The sequence below is a fragment of the Phocoena sinus genome, chromosome 9 (assembly GCF_008692025.1).
Source record: "Phocoena sinus isolate mPhoSin1 chromosome 9, mPhoSin1.pri, whole genome shotgun sequence".
Classification (NCBI taxonomy): Eukaryota; Metazoa; Chordata; class Mammalia; order Artiodactyla; family Phocoenidae; genus Phocoena; species Phocoena sinus.
Genome location: NC_045771.1, coordinates 20606625 through 20632568, shown reverse-complemented (window position 1 = coordinate 20632568; position 25944 = coordinate 20606625). Strand labels below are relative to the sequence as shown.

The window sequence follows — 25944 nt, the reverse complement described above, 5'->3', positions numbered from 1 at the left end:
GGTAATTATAATGTTTAACAAATATATTCCCTTTAGGGACCTGCTGTTAAAGACACAGCATCCCTCTTCTCATTTTACCGAATTACCCAGCTTTCAGGACCATGGCTACACACCCCAGAAGCATGGGCACATTCTCCTCCTAAGCTCACCTTTCTGCCAGTTCAGCTGCTCAGAACCGCACGGTCTGCCCCTCACCTCCAAATAGCCTTGAGAGCTCCCACTGCCCCTCAGGCCTCCCTAATGAACTCCAGAACAGCTCGGGAGAGTGTGCTTTGTCAATTATTTATTCCCCCCGCCCCCCGCCGCCACCCCAGGTCCCAGGCACCAACCCTTCCCCACTACACCAAGATAGACGACTATGAAGATCAGAGCAAAGGAGGGGCTTGCCCTTAAAATACAGATCAAAGATACTCAGCAACTCTGCAGACTAGGGGACTGACTACAAGAAATACAGGCTCTGAGATTTCCTTTCTTTAGCAGGCGTATTGGATATTTTTTACAGGCTTAGCCCTCAGAGCTAAATGAGGCGTCCCTCAACCAAACACACACACACAGAGACACATAAACGCACGCGCGCACACGTGCACACGCGCGCGCACACACACACACAGATCTGGAAGAGGAAGCCCAAACCCAGGACTGTTGCAGAGAGGCCAGTGCCTCTGTCCACACTGGAGCTTAGACTATGGCACAGAGGTCTGCTTGAAGAAGTAGCTGGTGGGTGTTGCCCTCCTCGTTGGCTGATTGAATATGCACAGTCCTGGACCCCCAACCTTGTCTAGCCCCTGCCCCTCTATATCAGTCTACTGAATGCATACGACTTGAAGACATGGGCCACAACTGCCGTATGCACCTTTTATCCCTGGTGGCTGGCCCTGTTCTTAACCCTGCAGAGATGCTCAGTAAATTTCTGCAGAATGCTAAATGGCGCACAGAGACAGTAAAATGTATTGTATTACTGCAAGCTGCCTGCCAGCCTGTTCCAAGGTGCTGGCCTTGATACGGATGGTCCTCAATGCCATCCCCTCTCCCCAGGGAGTCAGCCGTAATGAGCCCAAGGGGCAGGCTGCTGCTGCATGCTAGATGTGAACTCACAGAGCACCTTCCAGGGAAAACTGGGAGGAGCTGGGAGAGAGAGGTGTCCCAAGAGGGCACAAGGCAGAGATGGCAACCATGGGGGCCGTTCACTGTGCCATCCAGTGACAGAAGCCAACATCTCCAAAGGGTCCCATGGCCCTGAGATGCCTGGTGTCAGACTCACCGCTGTGAGAACAGAAACCCACTGTGTGGCCACTGTAGGTGCCTCATGAGCTCAGAGAAGAAGATGGATTGATTGATTTGTTTATCGGGCCTTTTATTTATTTTGCCCAGAGTGATGGATGAATTCAGCAAAGAGAGAAGGAGAGAAGGGACAATCGGGTTTGCAGGATGGTGTGTCAGCTGCAGAGTGGCTGAGCCAGCATCCTGTTATTAGCTCGGAAAATAACATTTCTCTCCAGGTCTCACCTAATCCTTCGTTGGGAGAATATTTTTTCCAACCCACATTAATAAAAAACAATAACAAGAAATGTGGAAGGAGGAAGGGTTAGAGTAGGAAGCCCGAGTGAGGCAAGGAATTTGTTTAACGGAATCATTTCTGTGCCCCTTAAACACTTTGATTAAAGCCATGGGACCTAAATCAAAGCCACTGAAAGGAAAAATAAAAAGATGTCTGAGAACAATTGCATTTGCTGGAATTTTCCCTCCTGTATTATATTATGATGGGGGAGGTGGTAAAAAAAAGTTCTCTTTGACCCTCCTTTGATCTTTCAAAGTAAAGAAGAACATTTGAAAAAGAAAAAGAATAGAAATTGACACCAAACTTGTTTCCTTTCTTTTCTTTACTTGCATCAATAACTCAATTAGATTTGAAGTGAGGTATGACCAGCTATTGAGCCCAGGACACCCACAAATAAAAACGAGGAGTATGTAACTAGAGGGAGTTCAAAAGGCCACTAGGTCACCAGGGACCCACTCCCAGTCACAGATCCTCTACCCTCATAAGGCCTGAGACAATTTAGAGGACTTGATAGCTTGGTCAAGTAGACCAAGATGGGAGGGAAGTGATGAGAGGCCTTCAATTCATATTTCCATTGTGAGTGGATTTTCTGCAGATCCACCTGCAGTAAGGGGTTCCCTCCATGAGACAGGGCTGCTACACCAACCTCAGAGAGGTGGCAGAGGGCAGCAATATTCAAATAAGACAAGTCTGCAAGCACTTGACTCATTTCTAGGCCGGAAATCTGTGTAACTAGGCTCACTGCTCCCCAAAGAGGGTCATGCCCTTTCTACACCAGTCTCATGAATCTCTGAAATTTCACGAGGAAATAGTGATAAATCAGGGGCACCTAAACTAAAAAACTGATGCCAATGCTAGAAGTGCAGAGATGGGAAGTAACCTGCACCTGGTATGTAATTCTGGCTGATTGACAGTGACTACCTGCGTTAAGAATGATTCTGAGAGGGTTTCCCTGGAGACGTACTGGTTAAGAATCCACCTGCCAATGCGGGGGACACAGGTTCGAGCCCTGGTCCGGGAAGATCCCATATGCCGCGGAGCAACTAGGTCCGTGTGCCACAACTACTGAGCCTGTGCTCTAGAGCCCACGAGCCACAACTACTGAGCCCACGCTCCACAACAAGAGAAGCCACCGCAATGAGAAGCCCGCGCACCGCAAGAAAGAGTAGCCCCCGCTTGCTGCAACTAGAGAAAGCACACGTGCAGCAATGAAGACCCAACACAGCCCCCCACCAAAAAAAAAAAAAAAATATATATATATATATAAGAATGATTCTGAGGATATGTTTGAATTTCATCAGAAAAAGCGTAGTGCTCAATTGACTGATGTCTGCTATAGGGGTAGAAGAAAGCGCTAGTACCATATGTCATGTATATGCCATCCCTGGTAACTGAAAAGAGCACTGGATATGAAGTCAAAACACCATGATCTATGACCTTAGAAAAGACCAAAGCTCTCTGAGTCACAGGTGCTCTATCATTAGGACTAACACTAATGACAGGAAAACTGATATACCTAAATGGACTCTGCAATTTGTGAAACACGTTTATACATGTTATTCCTTTTCTAACATTGTGGTAAAATATATATATAACGTAAAATTGACCATTTTAACAAAACTTTAAGGGTACAGTTCAGTGACATTAAGTACATTCACAGTGCTGTGCAACCATCACCACTATTCATCTCCAGAACTTTTTCATCTTCCCAAACTGAAATTCTACATCCATTAAACAATAACTCCCCGTTCTCCCCTCCTCCGGCCCCTGGCAACCACCACTGCACTTTCTGTGCCTATGACTTTGACTATTCTAGGACCTTATAAAAGTGGAACCACACGGTATTTACTCTTTTGTAAATATTCCACTTAGCGTGTCTCCAAGGTTCATCCGTGTCATCCATGTTGTAGCGTGTATAAGAGTCATCTTCTTCTTTAAGGCTGAAGACTACTCCATCGTATGTACAGACCACATTTTGTGTATCCATTCAGCTGTCAATGGACACTTGGGCTGTTTTCAACTTTTGGCTAGTGTGAATAATGCTGCTATAAACCTTAGTGGGCAGATACCTGTTCAAGTCCCTGCTTTAAATTCTTTTGGGTATATACCCCAGAAGAGGAACTGATGAATCACGACAACTCTCTTTAATTTTCTGAGGGACCACTGTACTGTTACCATCTCTTTTAAAATTTCGATTAGTAATGCCTGTTTGGAATACTTCCTGGAGAAGTTAAAGGATCACAAAGAGATCAAGGTTGATGCAACTCAAATTGAAGTCAGCCTGGGCCTGGCCAAGAGCAGGTGATGAATTCCCATCCCGCCTTTGCTGCTTCCCAGGCTGCAGTGGCCGCCATCTTGCTCCAGCAGGGCACCAGGCCAGAGGAGCAACAGCTTGAGCCTGTCTGCTCTGCCACCTGCTGATGTGCAAGGAGCACATGGTCCCTGGGCCAGAACCAGCTCTCTAGTGGGAAGGAACATCCACTCAGGGGCAGCAATGTTTCCCTTGGCAGGGCGATGGCTCAGATGCTGCCTCCTGGAATGCAGATCCCTCCATGGGAAGGGGGAGGGGGAGGGAACGATGGAGATGGATGGATGGCCATGGAGGGAGGAAGCCATTAGCATTTTGGTTGTGACATATTTATGCTCAGGCTTTGTCATGTGTTTCAAATAACAGGATATTCTGATAGAGACTCAGCTTTTAAATAACAGGCTGAAAAGAAAGACTGCACTGCCCTTCTTTGTTCCACAAAGGCCTGGCAGCTGGCAAGGCCAGGGCTAGCCTGCCAGAATACGAAGCTTTAGAGGGCTTGTCCTCCCGATGATGGGGCAGTGGTCTAATGCCAGCTCACAGCCATTAAGTGGCTGAGCTGCCTGGACGCCTCCCATGCCAGGGCACCACTGGCATCTGGGAGTGGCAACTAGCCCAGGGGGCTCTTTCTCCATAAAGCTGTCTCCAAGTCACTGGACTTAAGAGGGCCTGCGGGACTTCCCTGGTGGCGCAGTGGTTGAGAGTCCGCCTGCCAATGCAGGGGACGTGGGTTCGTGTCCCGGTCCGGGAAGATCCCACGTGCCGCGGAGTGGACGGGCCCGTGAGCCATGGCCGCTGGGCCTGTGCGTCCGGAGCCTGTGCTCCGCAACGGGAGAGGCCACAACAGCGAGAGGCCCGCGTACCGCAAAAAAAAAAAAGGGCCTGTGGAGGGTCATTCAGCCCATACTCCTGCCTAGAGTGGACACTAGCGAAACCATTCCAAACCAGCAGGAATTTTTCTTACTACCAAAATTCTCATTCTGTGGCCTTGCTCTGGGGATGTGGAGAATGATGGTTCCTTTTCCACACCATCAACAGTCTAACGCTGTTGGTGAGCAGGTAGGCTCTGGGACGCGACAAACTCAGGCTGCCCCCCCAGGCACACATTTACTAGTCTGTGAATTTAGGGAAACTACTCCAGTTACTACATGGCTTAATCCTCACATTCTTCATCTGTAAACTGGAGATAAACAAGAATGCCTACCTTATCTCATCGAGGGTACAGGGTGCCTGGCACCTAGGAGCACAATGTAAGCTATCAGGGTTACATCTCTACCAGTGGAGGCATCCTTGGAGTATATGCCCAAAGCCCCTTTGACAGATGTCCACCTGGGTGGATGTCCGCCCCACAGCGCTCCCAAGAGCTGGATTGGGGCATTTGCAGGATGGCAATGGCTTCTCACCAAACTGGAAGGTCTAGGAATCAAACCAGAAGCTTCATCTCATCCAGGTTTGCACCTGGCTTGTTTAATTGTTCCATCGATAAGCTGAGAGCACTCAGTAGTGAGTTAATAAAAATGCTAACTTACGATGGCCCCTGGGTGCATAGGGGAAGGAAGGCCTCCTTCCAAGTGTTTCCATGTCCTGCCCCTTATCTTTCCAGGGGGCCCTTAGGGGGCTGATGGATTCTGGGCACACCTCTGTCTAGAGGAAGCCACCCCCCTTTGAGGCTCAGTTTCTTCATCTCTGAAACAAGGGGTTGCACAAATTCTTTCTAGAATGTTTATACTTTAATGGAGCCATGATTCTGGGACTGTGGCTGATGGATAGGAATATAAGGAAAGGAAAAGAAAGGAAAGGAAGAGGAAGAGGGGAAGGGAAGGAAAGGGGAGGGGAGGGGAGGGGAGGGGAGGGGAGGGGAGGGGAGGGGAGGGGAGGGGAGGGAAGGGGAGGGAAGGGAAGGGAAGGGAAGGGAAGGGAAGGGAAGGGAAGGGAAGGGAAGGGAAGGCTACTTACATGAGGCAGAAAGTAAAGGTGGCCCCAAACCCAGGACTCCTGATACTCAGGCCACAGAGGAGAAGGAGATTCAAAGAGAGAACAGGCATCAGCAAGGAAATAATTACTCTGCCCAGTCCTCCAGATAGAAACCTGTATCCCTAAGGACATTGTGGAAGCTCAGTTCCTCTGAGAACTAAAAACTGAGCTAGCAGAGCACGCCACAAGGAAGAAAGCTGGGTGGCCCTGCCCCCTCCTTTCACATCACTAACCACAGGACATGGGACACTGTCACCTCCCAGTCCCCTGGGTACCTCCCCATCTCTCAGGGAGCTTGGTAACTCCTGTCGAGAAGCAGTGAGATTAGCTAAAAGGTGTAAACTTGTCTCTAATATGACTGGTTACAGGGAGCTTTGCACCAAGAAAAATTGGAAGAAATATGTAATCCGGGACTGACCCTGGAGGCAATGGTGGGTCTGACCCCTCACTCGCTCACTGGGAAGATGAGAAGACATTGTTCAGTACCTGAGGAAGGAGGGGTGGGGATCAGTAATGACCCCCCATCTTCAGGGAATATCACAAATGACTCGGTCCAGATGAAGAACCCATGTGGCTGGGCCAGATGAACACATATGGAGGCAGCTTGTCCATGGAGGACAAATGTCCACGGAACAGCAGAAAGAGGGGAGGATGGAACCAGCAAAGGGCATTGGCAGGAGCTGAATGGCCACTGGGAGCCAGGCTCTTCAGCTGAATAGACTTGAGTGCTCACAACAGACGGGCAGTACAGGTCTGCAGTAGGTAAGAAAGCTGAGAGCTGGAAGGCTGAGTAGCTGGGAAGCGGCCCCCCAGCAGTGAGCGGTAGATCTGCAATCCCCACCCGGGTCCACCGGCCAAAGCCTGCTCTTTCCACCGGGTTACTTTTCTCTTAATGCTCCAGGCTTGATGGAAGCCAGAGACCACAAAAGGGGTGCAGCAAGGAGTTTCCTGTGATAACGTAGAAAACATGCACACAGACTAAGGAGGATGGGCAAGCGGAAGATGTCTTGGAAAATGGGCTGTAGAGCGGGATGCTGATTGAGCCAAAGTAAATCCTGAGAGCACGATCAAAGGTGGGGCGGGGTCGCCTTGGAAGGAGGGGAGTAAAATGGGAGCATTTTGGGCTATTCTATGCTAGTTAGGCTTTTTTTTTTTTTAGTTGAATGTACAAAAACTATTGCTCAATTATTAAGATCTGAGAGAAAAGAGCAGCAAGGAGAGAACACTGTAGGGTGGAAAGAGTAGAGGGGAGGGGAGGAGGGAGAGAAGAGGCTGGGGCCACACAGGCTTCGCTCCCCTGTCGCTCTCCTTCCTGCCAGCAGCTCCATGGGCCTGTCGGGCATCCAGAGGAGCATCTGTGTGAGCCCAAGTCCAACTGGTGGGATGCCCCACTGACCTGGGGACCAGAGAGGAGCCAGGGTCTTGCTCTCTCCCGTCACCCCTGCCCCTGCTCCAGCTGGCATGTGGAGGGGGCCAGGGCTGGGCCCTCAGCAGCTCCTGCCCGGCCGTGAGGGCTCAGACACCTGTGCACAGGTGTGGCTCATCCTGCCTGGCTCAATGACGCCTCATTCCACTCTGGGCACTGTACCCAGCTGTAGACAAGGCCCGGGCTGAGGGAAGCTGACACACAGGCATCTGCTGAGGAGCCAGGCACAGCCCTAAAAGATCTTGGCCCAGGACCCCAAATGGCATGGTCTCCAGAGTGGAATTCGCAAGTCGCCAGCCTCGAACCACATGGTGACACTGGACTTCAAGCACTGACCTTGGGCCCTACCACCTATCTGCAGCGGTGTCTGCTTTCACCTCACACGTACCCTGTGAATGTCTGCAGCTCACAGCACCACCTGAGGGGCAGTCCCTTCACCAGCCCTAATTCAGATCATTCCGATTATCCATGTTGAGGACCCGGCTCTTAATCTGGGTGACCTGTTTAGATCTGCCAGGGCCTGATGAGCCTGGAGGCTCAGGGGAGCCTGGAGCCTTCCCCCAGCCCTTTAACGTGAGACAAGATCCCCAGCGCCTCTGCCACTGGACCAAGACAGCCGCTTTCAATTGTCTTCCCCTCGGGCAAAATCAGCAGCAAAGACAGCACAAAGCTGAGTGCCCTCAGCCCCTTCCTTTGATTCTCAGGTCCCAAGAGCCACCCAGGCACCAGCAACCAGCTAAGACGCAGCCACCAGACCCTTTGCTGGTATCATACGTGGTTTTCCCCCTTCTCAGAGAAACTGACAGGACGTGGCTTCCAGCCCGGAGGTGGGCAGAGAGCTCCCTGAGCCTGGCGAGGACAGAGAAACGGGTGGATAGCTCCTACTTCTCAGCCGTCATCCCGAGGAGCCTTCCGAGGGGGTCAGGCTAATGAGTCCACTGGCTCTGCTACTGGCAGAAGTCCTGGTGGGTGCAACATTCACCACCAAGACAGAGCACCTCCATTGGTGTCAACAGGGAAAAACGTTCCACCGAAGCCTCAGCCAAAAAGCAGGCACTTCATGTCTGCCCCAAAACCATCACTTGGAACAATGAGCTCATCAAAGGAAGGGGATTTTTATAGACTCTCTGTTGATTCTCCTGAGAAGTAGGTACAAAGAGGTGACTGCAGTGTGGCCTGGAAGCTAGTTTGTGGCGTGGCTCCCGAGCCCAAGCTTTTCATACTGAAGCGACAAGGGTCAGCTTGGGTGTCCTTGCTTCCCAACCTCAACCCTGTTTGGGAACTAGCGTGGGGAAAATCCAGACATGTTCTGCCCAAAGCGCTCTTTTGATGGGTGGGTTCAGAGAGACCCCATATCTTTCTGTCACAGGCTGTGCCCTGGTGTGAGACTCCAGGGACAGCCAGCTGGGAGGAGGGGGGGTCACCCAGGTGACCTCCGAGGCCGGAGGCCGGAGACACCATGGGTTCTCAGCTTGGATGCAGCCTCTCAAATACTGAAAGACATCCAGCCCACGGCCTTCAGTGATGCTCCCTGGCCTTAAGTAACTTTTATAAAATCATCCATTTGTTTGAAAACAAAAAAGTCTGTAGTTAGATAATAAAACTTGTGTTGCTCTGCCTCTCTTTGGCAGTGCCAACTGTCCTGGACTCTGTGTGTGAGAGTGTGTGTGTGTGTGTGTGTGTGTGTGTGTGTGTGTGTTGCCCATTTCTACTCCTCTCATAACACTAATACAAGAGAACATAAATAAATGCCTGCAGGAAGCAAATTCACTCAGTCGAGCCGTGAGCAGATGCTTTCCTTGGGTTCTGATGACTCATTTTTAGAGCCTTCCTCCCTACCCGCCCCGGCCCCTGGGTGCTATGACGGAGCTAGGCCATCCCCTGCATTTAGGGAGAAGCACGTTCCCAAAAGAACGGAACTGTCCAGGGAGCTGACAGCTCATTTTTGCCCTGAGGGTCCCCAGTGAGGATGCACAATGCCCGTGGCAGGGAGTGAGAGCTGGTGGCTGGTTTGCAGGGGCCCCCTAATGAGTGTCGGCTACGTGTGGACACCGGTGGGCAGAGGGAGGGGTGGGAGCAGATCAGGAGAGTGGAGAGGAAATCCCAGGGGAGGAGAACATGGGTGGGGGAGGGCACGCCTCGGGCTTAGGATTCGGCTGCAAAGGAATGTGCCTCTGGGGTCGGGGCAGAGAGGCAGGCTGGGGTAGAGAGGGAACGGGGGGCTGGGGGACAGGGAACGATGAACCAGGTCATGCTATGTTATGTCTACAGTAGGCACAAAGATGAGGGAAGGAAGGGATTCAGGGAAGACAAGAGAAGGAAAGGATGAAGTTAAGACAAGGGCCATCTGAATGGATGAGAAAAACAAATGTACTGAAACATGCCCCAGGAGCCCCTCAGGGATGGCCTGGGACCCTCAAAGGAAAAGGGGGCCATCATCATCAGCTGCCGGTTACTAACCTGTGGGGTCCTGAATCACTTCTTGTGACATTTCTCTCTGAAGACCTCAGCACCTCTCAGATGGGACAGCCTATTTGTGTTGGGATGGGGAGTTAGTCCTCCTTGAGGATTTCATAAAACCAAAGCACTGAGAGCTCTGAAGGCCGGAACCAAAGTGGCGGTGAGGGGAGCGGAGCAGACCCCCGGGAGGGATCCTCAGATCGGGGTGGGGTGGGGGGGTGAGGGATTGCCACAGAGGTCCTTGAAATGGAGGAGTCAAGAGCAGGCACCGAGGACAGTGAGCCCTGATCACAGCCCATGGTTGCAGCCTCCTGATTTGCTCCCTCCAACACCCCCCCACGCCCTGACCCCTGCTCGCAAAAGGTCTGGGACACACTCAGCCACTGAAGAGTGCTTGAGTCCACGTAAACAGCCTGAGGAATAACCCTGGGGAGACACGATCGGGAAGGTGAAAAGTTCAACCTGGAGCAATTCCAGCAATTCCTTGTGCATTCCGGAGCCAAAATAGACACCATCTTTTGATTATCTGTGTCACCGCTCTGTTTAATTAATGTGGATCGTTGCCGCTAGATTAACACTCATATTATTTTTGCCCCGGCCTGGTTCTTACCTCCTATCAATCAACTCACCATGAGCCAATGTGACCAGACACAGGCAAACGCTTTGGAAAAAACCTACATCCATGGGCCATGACACGTGGCACCACGTTAGGGGCTGCAGGGCCAGGTGTTGAGCAAGCACACAGTTCCTGCCAGCCAAGAGCTTAACTTTTCCAGTCCAAAAGAAGCAGAACGGAATGGCTAAGCTGGGTCAGAGATGATCACCTTGAGTGGTTCTGCCATTCTGAGCTGTGTGTTTCTCCATAACAAATGGCATTCAGCATCACCACACTGATCACACAGGTACAGTCTGTGTTTGTGTCTTCAAGCAGTTTCTTCCTCACTGAAGGGGTCTCTTGACACCTGTGCGGCTCCTTTTCCGTGAGCACGTGTAGATGCTGCTCTTCTGAAAGGGGTCAGACAGGCCCATGGCAGATCCCTCCTCCTAATGACATCAGCTCAGCCACCCCACCCCCGCCTTCAGCAGGCGTAGAAGCTCCTAAGCCTACCTACGTGTCTTCTCTATCTTTAAATACTTCCTAGGTCGGGAGATGTTACTCATCACCTCCCAGAGCTCACAGACCAGCCTGATGAGTAGGAAAGATGGAGGCTTTTAGAATCAAACCCACAAAGGCTCAAATCCAAGATCCTACAAGAGTGTCTGACACACAGCAGGCTCTTGATAAATATCTGATAAATGAAATTCTGGTTCTGCTACTCACCAACGGTACATCTTGTATAAGTTCTTGAAGGCCTGTCTTTCTTATCTATAAATAGGGGAAGTTGGGAGGCTTAAAGAAAATAATCTATGTCTGTGGGCTCAGTAGAGGGCTTGGCATGGAGAGGAGGAAAGTACTAAGGAAACTGACATTTCATAAGTGTCACACTACTCATAAAATGCTTTGATGCAATGCCATTATAAAATACTAAGCATTTACTGAGTACTTACTATTGCTGGGCACTTTTCTACTGGCTCAGCATCCATTATCCCTTTTAATCTTCCACACTCTATGTGGGTGGGTAAGTATCATCATCCCCATTTTAAACGGGCAACAGCAATTCCAAGTTTTGAAAGCAGCTGGGGCATGACGTGCCCTGACAGTGGAAGCAATGAAAAGCCTGTAGGGCAGGTGGACCAGCCCTGGCTACCCGTGAGTCCTGCCTGAACTTCACTGCCAACTTCATCCCCAGACCCAGCGACCAGTGACCCAGCCATTGGCCATGCTCAGTCTTATAATGTCCTCCCCAAGGTCTGGAGGAGAAGTCTAGAGGATGGGAAAGAAAAGGCAACCATTCCTTACACACCAGGATTCTATGATTGGAGCCAGGCCACCGAGTTCTGGATGCACTCAGAGTGAGTCGCTGAGACCGCGGTGGCAGTTCTGCTGTGTCTGGGTCACAGACACCTCCAGGAGCAAGAGATCCAGAGGCACACACACCTTTCTGGCTTGTCTTATTTTCCCCTGGAAATCCTGATCACCTTATCGCTCTGAAACTCAGGAGCCTTTTGAAGTCATTGTGTTCAGACTATAAACCACGTACACACAAAACCACTGGCCTTCACCAGGGGGAGAAAAAGGGTTTGTTGGATGGTTTGGTTACTAACTGCTGTTTGGCATTTTAGCCATGGCTTTAAATAATGAGGCACCCATGGAAATGCAGGGTCGGGGAGAGGCCACACAGCAGCAACAAACGGGAGGAATCTGGGAAAATGGGAAACTTTTCATCTGCGATAAGAAACCCTTACGGCTCTTATTAGGCTTTCGGCTCAGTCAGGGAGGTCCCCTGGCTTTAATAAAATCTCATTTTCCCCTTAAACTCTCCCATGTGGTAGGGGCCCAGAGTTTAATGGGGATATAAGAGATGATTCCAACCTGAGGCTCAGGTGGCTGGGGCCACCCTCCAGCCCAGCAGCTGGGATTGATTGCAGAGCTGCTGGTCCAGCCACATGCGAGCCGCTGCACATCAGAGAATAACCACGGGCCATTTGATGCTGACCTGGGCCAAACGAAGATGGCAGCCTGGCTCCTGTGCATTCCTGCTTTGAGGAGGGAGAAGCTCATGCCGGTCTTTATTAAGAGGGGACCCAAAGAGTAAGTCGACCAGTTCCAACATGTGATTCATTAGGGGGCATCTGCATTTGAAAGGCTCCGTGGCTTTAATCTATGCCTGATTCCTTAAGGTTCCCATCAGCGCTGGGTGACTGTTCATTCGGACCTGTGCGTGGTGGTGAATTCATCACTCCTGTCACGTGCAATTCCATCGGGGGGGGGGTCTCACCCTCAGTTCTGAGGGGCTGATCCATGATGCCTAATACCACCCGACAGACTCCTTCATAAGACAAGCAGGATGCCAACGGTGAAGCTCTTGGGAGATGCCAGGCCTGAGCCAGCAGAGGCTGGAGGGAGGGGAAGCGTGAGCAGCTGGTAATTAGAAGTCACCGGTGGGTATCAAAACGCATCCATCAGAAATCCGCAGAGATGAACACGCCCAGTGTCTCTGTGAGTGATGGGAGCTGCTGTTGGTTCTGGGTTTTTATTCCACTATTGCAAAAGGAGCACTGCTTGTTAAGCAGTTGAACCCTAGCCCCAAGACGAACAGAAATATCATGCCTAGCAACACGGTTTTCACTCCTAGACAAATCTGTATGAAGCACTTGCACCAACAGGGAGTATATCACTTCCATCTAGCAATTTTATTATATCCATTCAAATAGGCACGCTTGCTCTTAAATCCACAAAAGTGTTCCAGCTTTCTCCAGGGAAAAAACACACGAGGTGGTAAGGCACCAAGAGTCAGTTCCGGCCATTACCTGATAAGTTAATTTCTGCCCAGAACGAACTCTCTGTCCTTTTCAAGGTATCAGAGAAACACTCCAGAAGCTAACACAACATTGTAAAGCAATTATACTCCAAAAAAAAAAAAAAGAGTTCACAGGAAAAGACGGACAGAGGCAGACCTGCTCCCTGCCCTCCCCATTTCCTTCCTGGACAGCACAAGCTCCCTTTAGCAAGGCCTCCGATGTGGATGCCCCCATCCTGTCTGTGTTCCTTATTCCAAAGCAGAGAGTGTAGCTGGGATTTTGAGTCCTGGTGGAGGCCCGGCTGGGGCCGTGGTAGGAAAGGCGCCTGGTCAGGCAGAGACTTCTCTAGGCAGGTGTTGACTAGACTCACTCATGTAGATCCACGTCATCTTGGTTGTTGCCTTTGAACATCCTCCAGGGACTCAAACACTCCCCAGCTCTGACCTGGCCCAGCCCTCAGAAGGATTTAGGACAACATCACCGGGACTTCCCTGGTGGCACAGTGGTTAAGAATCCACCTGCCAATGCAGGGGCCACGGGTTCGATCCCTGGTCCGGGAAGATCCCACATGCCACGGAGCAACTAAGCCCGTGCGCCACAAGTACTGAGCCTGCGCTCTAGGGCCCGCGAGCCGCAACTACTGAGCCCACGTGCCACAACTACTGAAGCCCACGCGCCTAGAGCCCGTGCTCCGCAACGAGAGAAGTCACCGCAATGAGAGGTCCCTGCACCACAATGAAGAGTAGCCCCCGCTCGCCGCAACTAGAGAAAGCCCACATGCAGCAACAAAGACCCAACGCCATTAAAAATAAAAATAAAAAATAAATAAATTTATAGAACAACATCATTAAACTCACAGAGACATCTTCCTGAGGGTTCAGAAGTCTGGTGGTCCCCCAGGAAGTGGTAAAGTCTCTGGAGGCTCGAGAAAAATGCCATGTGGACAGGGCTCCCCAGCCCTCAACTCCATTCCCCAAAAACAAACGCTATGTGCACTCTCGTTGTGTGCGCTGGGGACCACACAGGTGTCAATGCCCCTGCCTGACAGCATCTCACACAGGGCCCAGGAAGAAAAGCAGACAGACACTTGATCAAATGACCGTAACAAGGTGAGCTATGAAAACCTGGGAATATTGAGGAGCCCAGCAGCAGTCCATGAAACGGGGTGATTTGTCCTGCTCCAGGGCGAGGCGGGAGGGAGGGGCAGATCAGAGAAGGCTTCTGAGAGGAGGCGACATCTGAGCTGCGAAGGAGCTCCCAGAACAGTCAAAAGGGTGGGAAAGATGCTGAAGACAGAAAAGACAAGATGTATTTAGCAGGGAGGCAGGGAAACAGAGCAAAACACAACTTAGAATTGCTGGAATATACGTGTATGCAGTGGGGGGGACCTTGCATGCAGTTTAGAAAAGAAAAAGGTTAACAGGAACCAAGGGAGGCAGGGAGCGATATTTCCTTCCAGTTCATGTGGTAGAAAGGCGTGGATAGCAGGTCTGCAGGCGTGACCTCAGACAAGTGCCTGACACTTACAGAACCTCAGCCCAGGGATTGTTCAAAGTCCCTGCAAAAGCCCTTGGGGTTTACAGCCGGGGTCGGGGGGGAAAGGATCCACTGCACCACAAGGCAGAGCACAAGCAACGGCGGACACAGGGAGGGGAGGGAGGAGGGCATCCCAGGCTCTGCGGCTGCTCCGCGCAGGGCCCTGCCGCGGAGTCCCACGCCCACCGCATCCCAACTTAGCGGCTGTTTCTCCTCATTTACACTCGACTCTGCTCTCCCAAATACCTTCCCGTACAGGTACTTTTTTTGAAGGCCCTTCAAACTCCATGACTATCAACAGTGATGTTAGGCAAGGCGCTTTCAGCAAGAAGCAACCATAAGGAAACAAAATTACAGCTGTGAAATCTCCGCTCACAGGAAGCGATTTGCTCAGTGATAACCATTTGTGAGGAGCCCGGATCAATCTCTGCGCCGGCAGGAGAGAAGGCGTCCAGCCTCCTAACATCTCCATCCTGCAGTGGAGACAGCACCCCTCGCCTCGGATCTCACCCACTGGTCCCCACCCATGACTTGGGTCTGGGTTTGGGATCAGAAGACATTGTCCCTGTGACTATCCTAGAAAGAACACAGGCTGACCGTCACCCCAGCCAGGCCCCACCTGCACCCCAGCGTCCTTGCGCCTCTGTTCCCCTAGGTCAACCTTTGGCTTTCGGGTGTGAAGCAGGGTTAATCACCTCCCTGCTTTCGGTGGGGAGAGCTGAATCCCGCCCTGAGCAATGTTTGCTTATGGAGAAACTTATCTTGCCTGCATTGCTCTCTCTTCACCAAACATGAATGCCAGCAAAAAATCCATTCCCGGCCTCATGAATTTTGTAAAAAAACAAAACACAGGAAAAAAATTCTACACACTATTCCCCAGATGCTCTGTATGAGACAATGAGAGAATACCTCTCTCTCTCTCCCCTGGCTAGGAGAGGCTATTTAGGAAGAGCTGGTGAATATGACATGCTTATGTTATTAAACAGTACCCAGTAGCCTTGCTTACTGGGACCCACTTGGAAAAAAGCCAGGTCCAAAAATACATAAGTTCTCTCCTCTTCTTACCGAAATCGTTTCAAAAACTTTCAGTCCTAAAGATCATTTTTTCCCAAGCTTAACGCCCTCTGCTTCCTGTTTATAGACTCTCATAGGATGGCACTTAAAGAATGCGTTTCTCTGATAAGCACAGAGCTTTTCCAGACACAGGATCAGTCCTGCCCTGCATAGGGAGGAAAACTGAGGCACAAGATGTGACTTCTTCCCCACCTGTGGTACCCACACAGCACACGAGACAGGGGCGCCAGGCATCTCACCCAAGGCCCAGCACTCCATCCTCCTGGCATCCGCAGAGCCAGCCTCTGCACTCTTTCTGCCCATCACACCCCCCCTCCTCGCCTCAGCGCCTCGCTGCTTGGAGAGACCATTTGATTTACTCATGCCCCTCACGGCCACCAGCACAGAACCAGCAGAGTACGTTCTGCTTTCTGCTTGAAAATCACTCCTCGCTTTCCAGGAGACATCTGTGAGCGGGCTGGTGGTAATGATTAGAATGCGAGAGACCCGGGCCAAGTAGATGGAAGGGCCGAGGTGACTGGCGTGCCGAAGCACTGTTTCTCCCAACACTGTCTGGGAAGACAGAAAAGAAAGGGGAAACACTCAGGCTTCAGGACTGCATGTTGGGTACTGAGAGGAGGGAGCTGAGACCCTGTGAGGGGCTCATGGGGCCTTCAGAGCAATCCACCAACTTCTGCCAACACAGCCCTGCTTGTCTGCATGGCAGGCGAGAAGGTCGAGGCAACACCCAGGTGACTCCATCCCTGGCCCCAACATCACGTGCTCCCGGTACAACCATCTATGCCATGACTAAAGTTCTCCAATTATCTTGTTTCTGTCAGAAGCAACTAAGTTATTCCCAGGAGTCACGACAGTCTCTGCGTGTAGGCACTAATTGTCAGAGCTCAGCGTCATCTTACCTCGCACAAGTGATTTTTCTCTTACGTGTCAGAGGTCGAACGCTCTCAAGTCATGGGAATAGTTATTCTTCCCATGTAGGATTGGAGATGTGCTTTAGAGCCAAGAGGAGGAGTACTTAATTCGGAGTTCCAGCTTCTTACCACTTGTGGCATATGGCTGGGGTGTGGCATGTTCTGGGTGATGAGTTCTGACTTCCTGGTTAACGCAAACCCTCTCTAATATAGCGCAACCACTGGACATCAGGGTGGTCTGAGGAGAAGGCATGAAGCATGCAGTGCCATCGGGCTATCCTGACTCCCCTACACTGGCGGATTGCTGTAGACTCTGCCCATCCCCGACTACCAGCGGCCAGAGCAGTGCCCTTACAAGTTCCCCATTCCCTGAGAAACTACCAGACATTCCAAAAAGTTCCATGAATAGCAACCACGACAAACTGCAATCGTGGGCCAGTCATTTCTCTTCTCTTGGCCCCAGATCTCTCATTTGTAAAATGGGGTTTAAGGAAAGAGAGAATGAGAATGACTTCGAATATTCAAAATTCCCTCCCACCTCTGATTTTCTTGGAGCCACTGAAATTTGGAATTCCACTCAAGGGTATCAGGATATACCTCTAGTTGGATTTAGCCTCCTTTAAACCAATATGGCAGCCGACACAGTTCTGAAATGGGTATCTGTCCTCTTGTTTAAAAGTTCTGACACGGCCATTAGTTCTGTTGTTTGTAACAGATGTCCATAAAATTTGGTGCAGATCTTCAAATGTAGGCTGGACAGAAACTTGGCTGAGTGGTTGTGTGTGGGCAAGGAAGGGGGTATATTGCGGGAGGAGGTATGGAAGCATCCAAAGGTGGTTAAACTAGGCAATTTTTCATCTCCCTTCTCACGCTGGGAGCCTGTGATACACAAGACAGAACTTGGACTACACTGATGAGACCTGGCTTTTACAAAATCACTGGAGGAGGAACTTCCCTGGCGGTCCAGTGGCTAGGACTCTGTGCTCCCACTGCAGGCAGTATGGGTTCAATCCCTGGTTGGGGAACTAAGATCCCGCATGCTGCTTGGTGTGGCAAAAAAAAAAAAAAAAAAAAAAAATCACTGGAGGAGAGGAAGAAATGGAGGGAGCATCTCAAAGCTTTGTCAGAGAAGCATTCCTCTCTCCAAAAGCACCCATGGCTCTGTCCTCCAGCTTCCCACTGGACTTTGCGAGTACCTCCGTGGAAGTCGTGGCTCTGTATCCCTCCTAAGACCGTGGGCTACTTTTGAAAAGGGATGTACTTTACTCTTTGATGTATCCCCAGGCGACCAGCATAGTGCCAAGAACACCATCAGTGTTAATCCAATGTTGAAGGAACAAATAAAAGAATGAATGAAGAAACAATCTTGCCCAAGGTCACAAACCATCAGTGACAAAGTCAACATTAGAACCCAGGCTTCCTGAAACCTAGGGTATAGCTCTTCATATTAACTCTGAGAATTTCCCAAGCAATGCAAGATAGCATCCAGTAGATCGTCCTTCTTAGCCTACACACTGGATTTCAAGGCTTTGCGATGGAGACAAGTTTTTAAATTAATTCTTGCCTGACCTTTGCTACTTGCACGCATGATCTTGGAGCCAGCCACCACTGTCTCCTCTAAATACATACCCCCGAGGCAGGCTCACCACATAATATAAGGTGTTGACTTACTTATGGCTTGAGAATTGGTTGAGAGTTGCTGAAACTGGCCCCATGTGGGATTCCAGGAGTAGAAGCAGCCCCTCCCCTTGGGGCTTCTGGGAACGACAGAAAACTTTTTTTAATGAACAAAAATGCCCGAGAAATAACCCTCTGGACAGTTGTTATCTATTGCCCAGCTCCCCGCAGACAGCAGCCTGTGGAATTTGCAGCAATGTAGTCAGGTGCAAAGGGCAGCACCAGGCCCCACAGTAATAACCAGGAGGCATACTTAGCTAGCACTTCTCCCCCGAGAGCTTGTTTTTCCTCTGCTGCAACACTGTGGCCCTCTTGGCTCAACCCACCCAGTCCCTGGCAGGAACACAGCACTTAGAAGCAGATGGGTGGATCTGAGGACCTGCCCAGAGATGCAGAGGGAGGCGTAGAAGGCGCAGATGAGGTGATGTGGCCCTGCATCCCTTAGTCTGTTGCCTAAGCATAGAGCGTTGCGAGCCTTGAAGAATTTCATAAGCCTGACTTTCAGAAACCTGCCAACATTCCAAGAACCCAGGAAATAGACAGCCGTCCTTTGTGGGTAGGAGATAGGACACAGGGAGATAGGACAGATTTAAAGTATCAGGAGAAGGGCCATGTGGGAGGGAACTCTGACAGTTCTTGATTAAGTCAATAGAGACAATCCTTTAAGGCAGTGTTTTTCAAAGCTTAGCAAGCATCAGCATCACCTGGAGAGCTTACTAAAACCCCATGGCTGGTCCTCAACTCCGGAGTCCCTGACTGTGTAAGTCTGGGTCCGGGATGTATACGTCTAACAAGTTCCCAGGTGATGCTAATGCTGCTGGCATGGGAGCCGCTGACATGGAAAAATGGCATTAATTCCAACTAGCATGAACTAGGCAAGATACCAGGAAGAACTTCCTACAGTGAAGGTTTGGAATAAGGCAGGAGATCAGGTTACTGGGGACAGTGCAGAAGTCTCTTGAGCTGGATACTCATGTTTCCACAACAGATCTGGATCAGCTCTGCTTGGCTACAAGGTAATTTTACCTACTGCTAGCTATATTTATATTCAGTTCCGTTACTAGATTACAGAGCATCTCCTACACTCCAAGCACTGTAACAGCACCTATTTTATGTACTGTATGTACATACAGAAAATAATACATGAAACTGGGGGCTTGGTTGGTTTTTATCCCTGTTTTAGATGAGGCAACTGAGGCTCAGAGAGTCCTGCCAAGCCTCTCAGCTGGTATGAGGCAGAAACAGGATTCAAACTCACAACTCTAGTCTCACCATGTCTTTTAGCAATGAGGTGAGGGCAGAGCTGCACCTACCAGTATTTTCCTAAACTGTATACTATGGGTCAGTGCCTTACAAGATGGTTTAAAAAAAAAGAGCGACCCAAAATGTGATCAAGGTCAAATAAGTTTGGAGAAAGCAAATGCAGACAAAGAATGTACTGCTAGACTTCTAGGGTATTTGAATATACTTACATATATAGTGAATCTCAGAGAGAAGGCTAGAGGGCATTTCCCCAATTTGACCACAGAATTTTTTTTTTTTTTTTTTGCGGTACACGGGCCTCTCACTGCTGTGGCCTCTCCCGTTGCGGAGCACGGGCTCCGGACGCGCAGGCTCAGCGGTCATGGCTCACGGGCCCAGCCGCTCCGCGGCATGTGGGATCTTCCCGGACCGGGGCTCGAACCCGTGTCCCCTGAATCGGCAGGCAGACTCTCAACCACTTGCGCCACCAGGGAAGCCCCGACCAGAGAATCTTTTATTCAAAAACAACTATTGATATTTCAAGTGATATTACAGTTGTGTAGAACACAGTCTGGTAACATCTGGCATCAATATTAATAAGGCAAAGAATTTACACCACTAGCCCATATTCTATTTTGCACACGCTCACATACTGGAGTAAACATGTAGACCACGCGTGGTGTGATCCAAATCAGATTAGCACAGAGAAGAACTTACCGGGATCCTGCACCTTCCACCCAGTGCACAGGCCTCTATTTGAGGACCCAGACCCAGCCAGGCGGTCACAGGCTCCAGGCCCCGCCTTGCAGCGCCTCCAGGGCAGGAGACAGAGGGGCCTGCTTGTCATTCAGATCACCTCCCCTTGCACCTCCCCAGGCTTCCTGAGAGAGAGGTTCTAACCAGAGCTGTTAGTCACTGCAGCTTCTCTCAATCAATTATTCACACTTCTATCTGTTGGTTTGCTTTGAGGGAGAAAAAAGAAAAAAGTCACGGGGATTTGAAAAGACGAGGGAGAAGGGGAAAAGGACGCCGGGGTTTCTTTCCTGTGCAGGGTGTAGGGGGAGGACCCCTAGATGCACCTTCTAAGGAGCTGCCTGCATTTGCCCTCTCGGACTGAGCAAACAGGGTGGAGGTTCCTTCATTCCCTAAAGCCCCAAGAAGAGGAAGCAGGAGAGCTCAGACCATGGCCGGATTTCAGGGGTCAGAACAATGCTGCCCTTGGCTTGAGCGAGAGCCTCTCGGCGGTTGTTTGCCTGGGTGATATCTGACCAGCTGAGAAGCACAGCATAGAAGCAAAATTCATGTTGCTGCTGGCTCCCATCTGTCACGCAGCCTGCTCTCTGCTCTGGGCCTTCCCCGGGAACCCAAAGAGGGCTGTTCCAATGCACCTGGAGGAACCCAGGTGAGAACCAAACATGAGACACCTGTGTCAGGGTCTCCTAAGCCCACCACAAGCTTTTCACCCTAAGCATGCCTAGTCAGTTTTGGCAAAATGATCAAGATTTTTAAATTGCTATGCGTGGCATTTTGCAAATGCAGATCGCTACAGCATCCGCTCACGAGTAAGAGAGAAGATGGGCATGGTCTGGAATCATTGTCATTGCCACTGACATGATCTGCAATGATATGCCGTCCTTTGTATTCAGAGACAATGCTACTAACACGGTACAGTAAGTGCTTATTTTCCGCCACACAATTACCATATATTGTCCGAGTTACCAATATATTTGAGAGAGAGTGGTATGTAGGTGTGTGTGAATGTGCATATGTGGGTGTATATTTATATATACACATATACACACACACAAATATATACACAAGCAAATGTAGTTATATGTATATAATATATAACGTAGTATATGTATATAAATGTAGTTACATTCATGAACTGTTTCATGTGTATATGTCTGAGTAGTGTTTTATCCCTAGATAAGAATGCAAGTTCTTTGGGGCAACTTTTTTCCTTTGCACTTCTGTATCATCCTTAGTTCAAAACAGGGTACATCCTTCGTAAGAAGCTCTTAATAAATTCTGGTTTATCCCAGCAGTAAGGGAAGGCTCATGCTGGTCGGTCCCTCCACTCACACGCCATCTCTCTGAGGCCCACTCACAGCATGTGTCATGAGATGGTCCAGCCACCAAGTAAACCCATTAACACACTCAGAGAAAGACCCCCTCACTGCTGAGTTAATTGGTTGGCTGGCTGAAGACCTTGGGGTTGACTATTGGTATTATCTCTCTGTTCTCAGACCTCAGTGCTAAACAATTCTCTAAACAGACCTCAGTGCTAAACAATTCTCTAAACAATTCTCTAAACAATTCTCTGGGGTTCTTTCTATTTTCAAAAGTTTATTTTTTCCACTATAAAAGCAATGAATGCTCATTTAAAAAATTTAGAAAAAGGTAGCTAAATAGAAAAATAAATAAATCGCATCTACTCTCTTTTTCCAAGTATGGCTATTATTAGCCTTCTGGTGGATTTCTTTTTTTATGCATTGTAAAAAGTTTCAACTGTATCATGCTTTTTCACTTAATGTTACTGTACAAGAATTGGTTAGAATATTGGCCTTTATAAACTAAATTTTATTTTATTATTACTATTTTTTAATTAATTAATTTATTTATTTTGGCTGCCTTGGGTCTTCGTTGCTGTGCGTGGGCTTTCTCTAGTTGCGACGAGTGGGGGCTACTCTTTGTTGGGGGGCGCGGGCTTCTCATTCCGGTGGCTTCCCTTGTTGCGGAGCACGGGCTCTAGGCGTGCAGGCTTCAGTAGTTGTGGGTCATGGTCTCTAGAGCGCAGGCTCAGTAGTTGTGGCACATGGGCTTTGTTGCTCCGCGGCATGTGGGATCTTCCCGGACCACGGCTCGAACCCGTGTCCACTGCACTGGCAGGAGGATTCTTAACCACTGCGCCACCAGGGAAGTCCCATATAAACTAAATTTTAAATGGCTGCATAATATGCCAAATTTACCTCCCTATCCCTCTGCAAATGGGTATTTAAATTAATTCCACTTCAGCTAAATAATGCTGAAATACGTAACTTGGTGATTAGCATCATTTTTTGAACTTTGAATTGATTCCTATAAAAAAATTATCTCTAGTTCAAAGGACCTGAATCTTTAAAGGTTCTTGCTAAATAGTTACAAATTGTCTTCCCAAAGTGTTGTACTAGTTAGAATTCCCAGCAGCCACGCTACAAATGCAAACAGAGCCAGCTTCATAGCACACTCCTGGGACTCATTTCTGAAGAACTATTTACAATGCGTTTCGACTCTTTCAGAGTCCTTGTTTACCTGTCCCTGTGCAGCTCAGATGGCCCATTACGGACCGCCACGCCGCCCCACCCCCGCCAGATATAGACAGTCTGGCACAGAGCGGGTAGTCCCTCCAATAAAATCTCCAGTTTTGGAACTAATTTCCAGCCCTGGCTCTGGAGCAACCACCCAGACCAAGGTTCATAAGCACCCCCCTGACCCATCACCTCTCATGGGACAGAAACCTACAGACCACCTTAACAAGAACTGCACTGATGTATATCCCACAGGAATCATCTGAGGGGTCATATGGTGCAACAGAATGAATATGGAGCATTTTCACTTGTCTTCAGATAATCAGGTCACTACATCAGTCTCGAACCTTATGCTTTGCCTTCATGCATTCTTTACCACATTTTATTCCTAGTGAACTAGTAAAAAATATGGGAGCACATGAGACCAAGTGTTCTCACCTCCTACCCTGCTACCTTCCTCCTCTCAGGCTTTCCTATTGAGCATTATGGAATTGGACCAGATACTGGTCATGCAGGAGACACAGCCGCCATGCCCAGCCATCGCCCCTCGTGTTCAGGAAAGAAGAGGGGACAACACTGACTCTTCCTGGAGGGCCTTCTTGCTCAGATGCTAACAGGGCTTTAGCACATATGATCGGCCACAGTGAGCACTTCCAGCTTCCCCTTTCTTTCCTACGGCAGATGCTGCTGTGGTTCTGAGCAGTGAGTTAATTATGTAAGGTTACAATAAGGTGTCCTCTCTGTCCTGTGTACACACACGCACACACACACACACACACACACACAGTGTCCAGGTGACTCTGGCTGCAAAAGTGGACAAATGAGAATTAGATTATCCTACCCTATCAGGGAAGATATGAACCAGGTCTAAGAGACAGCTGTGCTCTGACCGCAGAGTCAATTTTGCTAAACTTCACAAGTGATAACACAATAAGAGTGGACAGGAGTGGATTTCCCTGAAATCCAGTGTCCAGGGGTGCCCACAGGGTGCCTGGGGAAGGGGAAAAAGACCAACTACCCAACCAAGCTAAGCGGGGAGACATTCTCAGAAGTCTTTTTTTCCCTAGGGACTTGGGGTGGCAAGCTCTGAGCTGTGATGTCCGGCTGCGTCACACTGAGTAGATGCCGGCTCCTCTGTTTTCCAATATCCGAGGCAGACTATATACTAAACAGGTCCCTGCCGCTCTGAAATTTATCTCAGTTTGGCTGTAGCTAGAAAGCAGGACTTGCAGAGTAATTGTGGCTCTAGACTATCTGGGGGGCCATCTGTAGCTGGTGGGTAGGGAAGAGGCCAGTACCAGGCATCTAATCAAGGTGAATCCTGTTAGTGTCTTAATAGACTTGGACCATGGTACACAGATGTAGCCACGAAAGACCTTCTTTTCCTTCCCATTGTCAGTAAACACCTGTACTCAAGTTCAGTTTCACAAAATGTGTCAAGAGGCCCAACAGCTATGGAACAGGGCTAACAAGGTCACAGTCAGGGATCCAAATGCTGGATCGACCAAACAGCTTTGCTTTGGTTCCTTGGCCATGGACACCACCCCCAGCCCCAGACGCCTGTCTCAGGAAGGTGTGCGGTGGCATCTGTCTTAGACAGCAAGGGAGAACAACCAGGGCAGGTTGGCTCATCTCCATCCCTAGAAGAACAACTCAAAAGTCCCGCCTGATCAAGCAGCCCCTTTTACACAAAGGTAAGCATGCACACACTTATATACATCCTCAATGACAAGCCCTCCTGCGGCCAAACTAGAACCTCATTCACGAATTACCCCAGCTGAAAGGTAAAGCAGCTTCAGGTCATCCAGTAAATCACAGGCACAAATCAAAATCTAACCACTCAATTAAATCCGGCTTAGTTGAAATCATATCCTTTTTGAACACCGGAGTGGCTGATTTCCAAAGGATGTATGAAGATCATTTAACACACGGTTATTCAATATCAAGCCCTTTTCTCTGTGATTTTTCCAACCTAATTAGCATTTAGTATAGATGGCGAGGTGTTCTATAGAGCTTCTATCATTAAGGGAATACCTCTAGCTCAGAAGAGGGGACATTTACAATCAACCTGTGAAAAGGCATTGATGGAAGGGGACCCACAGCTGCCCAGTGTTGGACCAGGCACCAAGGGCAGGGGGTAGAAGAAAGAAGGCAAGATTTGAAATGGGTCCTGCCACACTAAATGCCCAGGGTCATCCCCACCAGCCCTGTCCAGCATGTGTGACAGCCCTCCGGGGGCCAAGAACAACAGAGACCGCCACTGCAGGGGGAAGGCTGGACTTGTTTTCATCTCTGACCACTCCCCCAGCAGTCTGGGTCCTGCCAAACTACTGTGGGTCAAACGTGGGCGGGCTCCAGCTGGCCCCATTCCTGTTGTGACTGCACTTGGTTCATTAACACCCAACCCTCCCCCGTGGGGCACGCGAGGCAGGAAGCCTTCTCACTGGCCTGTTTTTCAGCCTGGCTTATTCCTTCTCAGCAGTGGGACAGGTGGTTGCCTCAGTAGAGTCAAATCCTGCTCAGGGACCAGGGACGGAGGGAGATGGCTGCCTAGACCCAGTGTGGATGCCTTCGAGGCTGTGCGCTCAAAGGCTCTCCGTCTGGCAATCTCTCTTGTTAGCTGGCGCTTCCTGGCATCAGCAGAGGCTGAACTCCCCCTGATACGTTCAACCTTTGTCTGAAATACCCAGAATGCTGCCTGGGAAAGAAACACTGCGCTGAGCTTGGAAAACAGGCGACATGAGGAAATGCCAAGGACCTGGCCGGGGATCCTCCGCAGGGAGCACATGCCACACCACCAGGGTCTGTCCTCCACGGACAGGACACCTCTGTACATGAGTTTCAGAGAATCAGAGAATCTCAGAGCCTGCAAAGCATGCCGGAAGTCACCTAGTCTCTCACTGCTCTCTCTATCCGTGGGGAAGAGCCATTTTGTAAAAGTTCCAGTCCGTTGTAGATGGACGCTTTTGTCAAATACCATAAAAACAAATTACTAGAAAAGTGAAATTTAAAACCACAAAATGCAAATTCACCAACCAAGCTCTGAGATGTTGCAGCAATGCCAAATTACTATACAAATTTCTAAA

At 49.7% G+C, this 25944-nt stretch overlaps 1 protein-coding gene across 5 annotated transcripts in view; it reads right to left on the bottom strand.

Annotated features, from left to right (window-relative positions):
* Positions 1-25944, bottom strand: part of PLXNA4 (plexin A4) — a 373377-nt gene that overhangs the window by 233606 nt on the left and 113827 nt on the right. Inside the window, exon 3 of one of the 5 annotated variants that reach the window (XM_032643651.1) lies at positions 2555-2601. The exons of the other annotated variants lie outside the window; for them this stretch is intronic. Coding sequence (XP_032499542.1) covers positions 2555-2601 — 47 coding nt within the window. The remainder of the gene's footprint in view (positions 1-2554; positions 2602-25944) is intronic. 5 annotated transcript variants of the gene reach the window in all.